This window comes from Lotus japonicus, chromosome 1, assembly GCF_012489685.1.
Source record: "Lotus japonicus ecotype B-129 chromosome 1, LjGifu_v1.2".
In the NCBI taxonomy this organism is placed as follows: domain Eukaryota; kingdom Viridiplantae; phylum Streptophyta; class Magnoliopsida; order Fabales; family Fabaceae; genus Lotus; species Lotus japonicus.
The window spans coordinates 6,825,169-6,836,016 of record NC_080041.1 but is presented as its reverse complement, the minus strand read 5'-3'; the positions used below and the strand labels follow the sequence as shown (position 1 = coordinate 6,836,016).

General features: G+C 35.7%; 1 protein-coding gene across 2 annotated transcripts; it reads left to right on the top strand.

The window, feature by feature from the left end:
* Positions 1-683: 683 nt before the first annotated feature.
* LOC130733300 (PH, RCC1 and FYVE domains-containing protein 1-like) lies at positions 684-10,124 on the top strand. 2 transcript variants are annotated; one of them, XM_057585431.1, is made up of 10 exons: positions 696-1,100; positions 1,209-1,260; positions 2,330-2,416; positions 3,367-3,456; positions 4,009-4,089; positions 4,238-4,432; positions 4,529-6,658; positions 7,357-7,503; positions 8,363-8,748; positions 9,638-10,124. In XM_057585431.1, the coding sequence occupies exons 1-10, from the start codon at positions 1,087-1,089 to the stop codon at positions 9,768-9,770; spliced, it is 3,315 nt and encodes a 1,104-aa protein (XP_057441414.1). In that variant the 5' UTR covers positions 696-1,086; the 3' UTR covers positions 9,771-10,124. The 2 variants fall into 2 exon arrangements, with proteins under 2 accessions (XP_057441415.1, XP_057441414.1); XM_057585432.1 differs by lacking the exons at positions 8,363-8,748; positions 9,638-10,124 and having other exon boundaries at positions 684-1,100; positions 7,258-7,394.
* Positions 10,125-10,848: the final 724 nt, after the last annotated feature.

The window sequence follows — 10,848 nt, the reverse complement described above, 5'->3', positions numbered from 1 at the left end:
AACGAGTAATGTTTATGTAAAGAAACGACTACAAATGTATTAATTATATGCTCAATAAATTACGAGTTAGTGACTTAAGAAGCCCAAAGAAGGTCTTCTGAGATCATTGTTACCTTTTGAAGATATTTGCTCGACTTTGCTGAGACAAAATGTTATTTAATTAAGTAATCTCTCATCTACCTCTATGATCTTGTTTAATTATAAGACATTTTGAGTCAGCTATAATAGATCTTTTGTTTTTCGATGGAACTAGTAAGAACAATTATATATATTTTTCAAATATTTGCTCATTAATCAAATTTCAAGTTTAATAACTATTTACTTATAGTAGTTCAAATAAATTTGACATGAGTATTCAATTAAAAAACTCTAATGGAATGTGATTAGATATTTGCATCAATATATATTACTCTAAAGGTAGTTCATCGACTTCCTTTTTCTTGGTTACAAGAGAGAAAGGCAGTTCATCAACTTTTAGTTTCTTTTTCTAATAATTTCTAGTCCTTATTATTTTTCTAATATTTTGAAAATAAATTAATATAAAATCCATAGTGGTAGAATCGAAAATTTGTTCAATATTATGGGCAATTTCTCCACTCCTTTCACTTTTACTTTTTTTTTCCATTGAATTTTGGTTTAGCTATCACACTTCTCAGCCATAGACGACGACACTGTATTTCACTATTTCCTTTTCTTCTTTATTTTTTTTTATGCTTTTTTGTTTTTTTATAATTCTACTCTGCTTTCTCTCTCTAAAACCTCACTCTCTCTTTCTCTCTCTTCTGCAACTGATTTTCCTCCAGATCATACTCCTCTAGATTCTCCCATTCCGTTTTCCCGCACTTTCTCGCCGCGATTTTCTTCTCCGCCGCACTCACCTCACCTCACTCACACCTCGATCACCGGAATCCGTCAACTATTCCCTTTCCCCTTCCTCGATCGCTTCCTTCCTCCGCAACCTGCCGGAGTTCCCGCCGGAGCTGTTGCCGTGCTGCATGAAGCTCCGGAGCTCTAATTATGGTGGATTTCAGCGCCGGTGAAGGCTCTGAACTGTTGCAGCGTGCCAATTTTGGTGTGAATTGATGAATGGAAGGGTTCGGGTATGGAAAATGGTTGAATGCTTGATTGAGTGTTTCGATTTTGAGATGAAATGGTTTCTGATTACTGTTTGTTTGTTTTTTCTTTGTTTCTATTTCTGGTGATGATAGAATGACTTCGGATCTTAGCAGAACTGGTCCTGTGGAAAGAGACATTGAGCAGGTATCAACCATTTCTCGAGTTCAATGTTAGCATCGTGCTTCAAATTTTTTTCTGTTTTGGTTGTGTTTTCGTTGCTAGGGTACTGTTTGCTTTTAGATTTTGTGTATCTATGTAGTTCACTGTGTCAGTGGTGTTGTTATTTGCTGTTGTTGTGATAACTGTTGTTGCTGGATAGAAGTTTGAGGAAATAGGTAATTGATTTAGTTTTTGCTTGGAGTGCAAAATTCTGGTTATGTTAATGGGAATCTAGTTCCATTAAGTTTGAGTGCAGCATTTGCTCAAGTCAGTTTAGATAGAACTAGTGGCTTTATAATTGACCTGGAAAATTTCACGGTCTATCGAATTTAGTTAATGAAGTATGTCGATGTGTGTTTAGATGTGTTAGGGCTTCAGAGTGTTTTTTGAAGATTTGGCTGGCTCTTTTGTGAACAAAAATATTATAGAGTTTTGGCTATGGGGATATTAAATTGTTTTTGTTGTTTCGCTAATTTGATCATGCGTGGATCGTGATGTTTAATTATATTTTCTTTTACGGATCATTCGAGTTTTTAATACCATGTTCTGTTATGGAAATTTAAGGCGAGTGTAGTTTACTATTACTATTTAAGTAAGAGTAGTGCTGGGAAGTGACTTTGAAGCCCACATTCTCATTGAGAAGAAAAAAATGGCTACTAATAATAGAAAGCGTAAATAAATAGAAAGAGATAAATAGTACATACTCATGATTATTAACACATCTTTAAAACTAAAAAAGTGTATATATATTTTATTTGTTTAACCATTAAAATTTTCTAAAGTTTATTTTGAGACTTGAGAGTACTAACTAATTAATCTATGATCATACTAAGTTTACCTACCCCATAGTCACATACTCACATACCATGTATTTGACCAAGTGACGTCCTACGTATGGAAGAGTTTTATGTACTTGGTAAATATGTTTTGAACTTCAGCAGGATCTCTTGTTACTTATCAACCAAGTGTTATATATGTGCTATGCTTGTCCTGTAATTCCTCAATCTTATAAGTCTTACCATGACTGAACTCCTTTATTGATCTTAAATGACAGGCAATTACTGCTTTAAAGAAAGGGGCTTGCTTGCTCAAGTATGGAAGAAGGGGGAAGCCAAAGTTTTGCCCCTTTCGGCTATCCAATGTGAGTTTTTAACTTCTCTTGGGTAGATTTAAGTTTATCCACGTTAAAGTGTGTCTCAATTTTGTTTTCCTGAAGATTTGTATTCGGCATTAAAAACTTTCAGAACCAAGCTTAGACTCAGTCTTTCTACTCTTTATTTTGTATGTTCTATAAATAATTGTGGAAGTATTTCTTCTAAATGCAGTAGGGGGAAGATAGAAGGGGTCCTTTAAGCTGAAAGACAGGGTGAACTATTTGTGGAAGAGAGGAGCTGAAATGAAAAATATTCAGCTGATAAGTTAAACAGTGAAAAACATGATATTCCAAAACTGTATGCTCTAAAATTAGAAATACAATGCTACAGAAAAATCTATCAATCAATGGCTTAACAGCAATTAGGTTACCTTGAGATTAGGTTTCCAAAAGCGTTTGCAGTAACTTCATTATGAAAATTTGATAAGATCACAGTGATTATGGTATTGTGCCTAACTGCTAAATGAGTTTCCGGCAACAATTTGAAGACTTGATTTTGTTTTTACCAAACCGGGTAGAGTGGGCAGCCTTGACTAGTCTAACTGATGAGACTGATTTGATCTGCAAGAACCCTTCGTGCCAATATTTATAAACGGAAAGCTATCTTTCAACACAAGAAGCTAAATCTTATAATGGCAAGCACTCAAATCCTCATAACTAGAATGTAAATTTGAATCTAAGCTTACATGTTACCTTATTAAGCCCCACATCGTGTCAAACACTGCTGTATTTGGTGGTTATGCTTGCATTAATAGAATCTTCTGCATGACATTTCATGGCTTGAAAGCCATATGATTATTTTGCTACTGCCATAACATTGCTTATCGTTTATTTTATAAATTTTCCATAAATTATTTGTTTCTATTACATAAAGGATTGTTTTTAGATATTTTCCTGTTGCAAAGAATTTGAAGTATTTGATATTGCTATTTTTTCAGGATGAATCTGTTTTGATATGGTTCTCTGGGAAAGAAGAGAAGCACCTTAAACTGAGTCATGTCTCTAGAATTATATCTGGACAACGCACGGTAGATTTTTAAATTGATTGTGAAATCATTATACTGTTAACCTTTTCAGATTTAGCCAACAGTGTGAGCCTTGTCAGCCTGGTTTCGATACGTAGTTGTTAAGTTCTATTTGATGTTTGTATGATTAACACAAATTGTGTTACTTCTCTGGTATGCAATCTTATGATCTCCATTTGCTCGAAGTCAAGATATATGAATGATATCTTTTATTACCACCTACTAGTAAATAGTAATTGGCTTTATTTTTTACTTTATGTTGTATTATGAATATTTACTTGCTTGTTTATGGCAGCTATTGGGTTTTTGTTTTGCTTTAAGGAACATGCTGATGATTTTGTATTGTTTCAGTGTCCTATTCTAATAAGTTAATATTTATGTAAAAAGACCTTACTCATACATGAACTCAAGATTTTCTATTGAGCATGTGCATGAGTGTGTTTAATAATTTTAAATATATTGGTAGTTCCTTCTTGACTTTGGGCATCATCTGTTAATACATATCAAGTGATAAGGTGAGTATGATTAATAAAACATGGTCCCTATTCTTTTCAGCCTATCTTTCAAAGATATCCGCGGCCTGAGAAGGAATACCAGTCGTTTTCTCTTATCTACAGTGATAGGTCACTGGACTTGGTATGGATTTCTTCATTTCTCTCTATTTTGGGATTTTTGGCTGTAGTTGGCCTATTGGTTTGCTTGTACTATGTTCTTGGTATTGTGAACAGTGTATTTTGTCTGTAAAAGCTTTACACAATCTAGTGATCTGATTCTCTTCTACTAGATATGCAAGGATAAAGATGAAGCTGAGGTTTGGTTCAGTGGTTTGAAAGCATTAATTTCACGAAGCCATCATAGAAAATGGAGAACAGACTCAAGAAGTGACGGTATTCCATCTGAGGCTAATAGTCCTCGAACATACACAAGAAGAAGTTCTCCCTTAAATTCTCCATTTGGAAGTAATGAGAGCTTGCAAAAGGTAATACATATTATCCATGTCTTTCATATTTTCTTCCAATTTACTCCATTGCGGTTGAATATGTTTATTTAGAGAATTTTCGTTTGTCCTTTTCAGGATAGTGGGGATCACCTTCGCCTCCATAGCCCATATGAGAGCCCCCCTAAAAATGGTTTGGACAAAGCATTAGATGTGGTCTTGTATGCTGTTCCTCAAAAGGGTTTCTTCCCTCCTGATTCAGCCAGTGCTTCAGTCCACTCTATATCATCCGGAGGATCAGATAGTATGCATGGTCACATGAGGACGGTGGGTATGGATGCTTTCAGGGTTAGTCTGTCAAGTGCTGTTAGCTCATCTAGCCAAGGTTCTGGTCATGATGATGGTGATGCTTTAGGGGATGTTTTCATTTGGGGGGAAGGCACAGGTGATGGTGTTCTGGGTGGTGGGAATCATCGAGTTGGGAGTTCTTTGGGTGTAAAAATTGATTCTCTATTTCCTAAAGCCTTGGAATCTGCAGTAGTTCTTGATGTACAGAATATTGCTTGTGGCGGACGACATGCGGCCTTAGTGACCAAACAAGGTGAAATTTTCTCCTGGGGTGAGGAATCAGGAGGCAGGCTTGGGCATGGTGTTGACTCTGATGTTCTCCAACCAAAGCTTATAGAAGCTCTAAGTAATACAAATATTGAACTTGTGGCTTGTGGGGAGTACCATACTTGTGCTGTGACCCTTTCTGGTGATCTTTATACATGGGGTAATGGCACATACAATTATGGTCTTCTGGGACATGGAAATCAAGTCAGCCACTGGGTCCCAAAAAGAGTAAATGGCCCCTTGGAAGGCATACATGTTTCATATATTTCATGTGGACCATGGCACACTGCTGTTGTAACATCTTCTGGGCAATTATTTACTTTTGGTGATGGTACATTTGGTGCTTTGGGTCATGGTGACCGAAAAAGTGTTTCAATACCAAGGGAAGTAGAGTCCCTCAAGGGTCTTCGTACTATGCGGGCTGCTTGTGGTGTTTGGCATACTGCTGCAGTTGTGGAAGTCATGGTTGGAAGTTCGAGTTCCAGCAACTGCTCTTCAGGGAAGCTGTTTACTTGGGGGGATGGAGACAAAGGTCGACTTGGGCATGGTGATAAGGAAGCAAAACTTGTTCCAACCTGTGTTGCTCTCGTTGAACACAACTTTTGTCGAGTTGCTTGTGGACATAGTCTGACTGTTGTACTTACCACCTCAGGCCATGTCTATACCATGGGAAGTCCTGTCTATGGTCAGTTAGGAAATCCACAAGCTGATGGGAAGCTACCAACCCGCGTTGAAGGGAAATTGTCAAAGAGTTTTGTGGAGGAGATAGCTTGTGGTGCTTATCATGTTGCGGTTTTAACTTTAAGGAACGAAGTCTACACTTGGGGTAAAGGTGCAAATGGCCGTTTAGGCCATGGAGATACAGATGATAGAAATGCCCCAACATTAGTGGAAGCTCTTAAAGAAAAACATGTCAAAAGTATCGCCTGCGGAACTAATATCACTGCAGCTATCTGTCTGCATAAGTGGGTTTCTGGTGTTGACCAGTCTATGTGTTCTGGTTGTCGTATGCCGTTTAATTTCAAAAGGAAACGCCACAATTGTTATAACTGTGGCCTTGTTTTTTGTCATTCATGTAGCAGTAAGAAGTCTCATAAGGCTTCAATGGCGCCAAACCCCAATAAACCTTATCGTGTCTGTGATAGTTGTTTTAATAAACTTAGGAAAACTGTAGAAACTGATTCTTCATCTCACTCTTCTATTAGCAGAAGAGGAAGTATAAATCAAGGGTCTGAAATGGTTGATAAGGATGATAAATTTGATTCCAGATCTCGTAATCAACTTGCCAGGTTTTCTTCAATGGAATCATTCAAACAAGTGGAAAGCAGATCTTCAAAGAAAAACAAGAAATTGGAATTCAACAGTAGCCGTGTCTCGCCTGTTCCAAATGGGGGTTCACAATGGGGAGCACTGAATATTTCTAAATCTTTAAATCCTGTTTTTGGATCATCAAAGAAATTTTTCTCGGCTTCTGTTCCTGGATCTAGAATTGTTTCCCGGGCAACATCTCCAATATCTAGACGGCCTAGTCCGCCACGTTCAACTACTCCAACCCCAACACTGGGAGGTCTTACATCCCCGAAAATAGTTGTGGATGATGCTAAGAGGACTAATGATAGCCTCAGTCAGGAGGTTATTAAATTAAGACAGCAGGTATCTTTTTTATGCATTCACTTACAATATTCCCTTTCTTGTTATAAAGTTCAAATAGAATTTTAACAAAAAAGGACTTATAGTTTGCACCCGATTTTATTCAACCAATTCTTTTCTTATGACATTAGTTTCTATGAATTTGTCTGATGAAATGGCATAGACAACATGTGGAAACAAAAGCAAGGATCTTGGATGTTGTTAGCAAGATGCCTCCTCATTGAGCTGACTTGTTTACTTTCTGCATTGTCTGAAAATACCTAATAGATGAATCACAATTTAAATTCCAACTACCACTTAAATGCACTTGCTAGAAATGTAGTATCTCCATGTAATTAAATATATATACTACAATGCAAAATGTTTAGCAACATCATTGTTGAATGTCACAGTTCTATGATTTAACCTTTTATTTAATAATTACAAAGAAAAAAAATTAACAGTGGGTTGATTTTGATTCTTACAGAGCACTTCTTTTTTTAAGGGTTTCAAATAATCAATTATAGAGCTTATTCTCATCACCCATCAACAATTTTTTTTTCTCATAAATAGTTGACTGTTCGATATAGTGGATGCCTGATATCATTAATTTACTTTCATAGGTGGGAAATAATTTGTAGACATGCAACAAGGATGTTTAACTCACATGGTTGTCTATTTGTTGTGAGCGTTAAACATTGAAATTGTTTCCCCCCTTTTAGGTGGAAAGCCTGACTCGGAAAGCCCAACTTCAAGAAGTCGAGTTGGAAAGAACAACTAAACAGCTAAAAGATGCAATAGCAATTGCCGGGGAAGAAACTGCCAAATGTAAAGCAGCAAAGGAAGTAATCAAGTCTCTGACTGCCCAGGTAGAAACTTTAATCCCTTGGAACACTTTAACAAATTAGACTACTATATATTTGACACAAATCAGCTGTCATGTCCTATAATAACTTATCTTAGAAAAAACAATATGCATTGAAGATGCACTGAGCTAACACTCATCTACCCTAAATATAAATTGTAAAGTCATAAGATGTTAAAGTCAGACCCAATATCAATTTTAAGCCAAACCAAAGTAACGAAATTTTTAATGGCTTAATACATCAGAAGGCCCCTGAAATTGTAAAGGAAATCAGTTTCAGGGCCTGAAAAATTTTCGCATCAAATTGGGTCCTTAAGAAATTTTTTTTAATTCAATTAAGGCCAAATCTCAATTTTGTCCTAGTCATCAATTACACGTGACTTTTATAATTTTTTTAAATTAAAAAAAACTAAAAATTATTTTTAAAAAAAAATTAAATTTGGCCTTAAAAAAAATTAAAAATATTTGCCCTAAAAGAAAATTTAAAAATTTGGCTTTTAATTCAATTAAAATTTTATTTGGCCTTAAAAAAAATAATTTTTTTTAATGAGTTGGAATTAAAAATAATTTTTATTTTATTTTTAATTAAAAAAAATTATAAAAGCCACGTGGAATTGATGACTGGGATAAAATTGAAGGCTGGCACACTTTGGCCTTAATTGAATTAAAAAAAATATTTCTAGGGACCCAATTTGATGCAAAAAAATTTCAGGCCCTGGATTTGATTCCCTTTACAATTACAGGGGTCTTCTGATGTATTAAGCCTATTTAAGCTCTTATCTTCTAACAATTTTTTGTGTGTCGATTTTTCATGTATCATAACTAACTAATCCAACATTTTTTTTGTTTCTTCCGCTTAATAGTTGAAGGACATGGCTGAGCGGCTACCTGTAGGAGCAATTAGAAATGTCAAATCACCTTCTCTAGCTTCTTTTGGTTCCAATCCTTCTTCCAATGAAATTGGCTATGCTTCCATTGATCGATTAAATATTCAAGCAACAAGCCCAGAAGCAGACTTAGCTGGATCAAATAACCAGTCACTTTCAAATGGATCAAGCACGGTCAGTAATCGCAATGCAGGTCACACTAAACAGAGCCAGTCAGATTCTAATAATAGAAATGGGAGCAGAACAAAGGATAGTGAATCTCGTAATGAGAGTGAATGGGTTGAGCAAGATGAACCTGGTGTATATATTACCCTCACCTCCCTACCAGGAGGTGTAAAAGATCTTAAGAGAGTTCGATTCAGGTATGGAATGCTCTTTAGACATTGATTTTCTGTCAGCACACAGAACTTCTGTGAAATTTGGTCATGTAGAATATGATATGCTTTTATTGAAAAAGGAAAAAGTAGAACTTGGGATTCATGGTGTTAGGACTATGACAATAACTATTCCTAGGTCAAATGACAAACTAATGGCAATTTAGTCTCTTTTAGGGCCTGAAATATTTTGATGCAGTTGAGTGCTTTACTTCAATGGATGAGTGAGTTATAGTGTTCTACTTGCTTGTGTACCTTTTAGCTGTCGAGCAACTTTGCTTTCCGTTGTGTTTGAGGAGCCAGAATTATGATTGCTTCCCAGCTTGGCAAAAGTTTATTTTTGCCATGCTAACATGATTTTGATCCTTCACTGGCTCAGCAATTACTAACGGGAGTAACATTGAGAATAGAAATGGATTGTGTTCTATTATTGCCAAGAACATTCCTGACTGGTCTATTTGTCATGTTTCATGTCTTGATCAGCTGCAGATTTACTTTATCTTGAAACTATATAGTAATCTCCCACCATAATGTTTCATTCTATAATTTGGTATCTGCTGGGACAAATTAGAAAACTACATAGTATTCTATGATCGGACAAAATTTGACGCAGCTTCATACATGTTTTTACTAATGTCCAATTATAACATGACACATGGGTTAGAAAATGGGAAGTTGAGGGACGTTATCACATTAATAAAATATGAAGAAAGTAGATGATTGAACTTTTAATTAGGAAACAACATGAACAATATATATATATATATAGTGCAGTATATATAGATAGATAGATAGATAGATAGTACAATATCTAAGTTTTGTCCTTTATGATTATCCATTTTTTAATGAGTTTTGACTATAATGTTGGTGAATGCAGTCGAAAGCGGTTCAGTGAGAAACAAGCAGAGCAATGGTGGGCTGAGAACCGGGCAAGAGTATATGAACAGTACAATGTACGAATGATTGACAAGTCCAGTGTTGGTGTTGGGAGTGATGACCTGGCTCATTGACATGACGACCTGTAAATGAGATGTTTTTTGACATTTTTGCTTGAAATAGAGCAAGATCATGGTACTGATCAATTACATTTGGCTTCCATCTATAGTATAAAGAATTGAGGGAAGCTGGGAACTGGTATAGTAGGAGAGAATAGGGATTGATTGTGACCTTGTAAGTCCTCTTCTTTTTCCAATTTGATTTCACTTTCCATTTTTTCCCTATATGTACCTTGTGTGGGGGTTGAGGGTGAGAAATGTAAATTCTTAGTAGGTTGCAAGCTCTGCTTGAAAGGAGCTGCATGTAAATCTCATAAGCGAATGCATTTGCAAATTTTTCTTATACATGGGTTATAAATTCTTCACCTATGGGTTAAGCGGCTCTTATAGCTTGGATTAGCTTCTATTTTTTGAGAGTCAATTATGACATGCAGAAGCTACTCATAGAAGATTCTATCCAAAATTGATTTTGGCTTAAGAATTAATTGTAGAAGGATTTCTTAACATGGAAGTGATTTTTCTTACTCTTGCAAATAGCAATAATACCTAGTAGGGAACATATTTAATGAGAGGATTCATTTATTCTGAAAGGGAAGCTTACTTAATTCTGATCTTATAATTTTAGATAGTTATGAGAGTTTTTGGTCCCTATATAATGAAGAGTTTTGATTTTCGTTCCTATTCGGAGTCAAGTTGCAAAAAACACTCACACGTCTAGAGAAATATTCTACTTTTAGTCCTTGCTTGAAAATCATATATGATGACCATGCCACGGGTATGATAAAGATGAACCATGCCATGGGTATGACGGAGAAATACTCTACATCTTTCCCTGTAAGATTTAAATATAATATGCTTGTTTCAAAAATAAAGAGATACAATGACAAACTCCATATAAACTAGGTGATACCCCTAGACTTTTCCTTTTCACTCATTCTTGCTCGTAAACTCCTGATAAGCACAAGTTCTAATTGCACTCTGGGGAGGAGTAATGATATATACACACCTCATTTTTAAAACACTTCATTTCCACCTCTTTTTGTTTCTATCTCTCTCCTCTTACCATCTATCACATCTCATATTTTCTCTCCCT

What these genes read in the sequence shown, in the direction of transcription:
- LOC130733300 (XM_057585431.1), top strand. An exon ending in TTATATCTGGACAACGCACG is followed by an intron (nt 3,457 to 4,008) that starts GTAGATTTTTAA and finishes TATTCTTTTCAG; the next exon opens with CCTATCTTTCAAAGATATCC. An exon ending in TCAAGTCTCTGACTGCCCAG is followed by an intron (nt 7,504 to 8,362) that starts GTAGAAACTTTA and finishes TCCGCTTAATAG; the next exon opens with TTGAAGGACATGGCTGAGCG.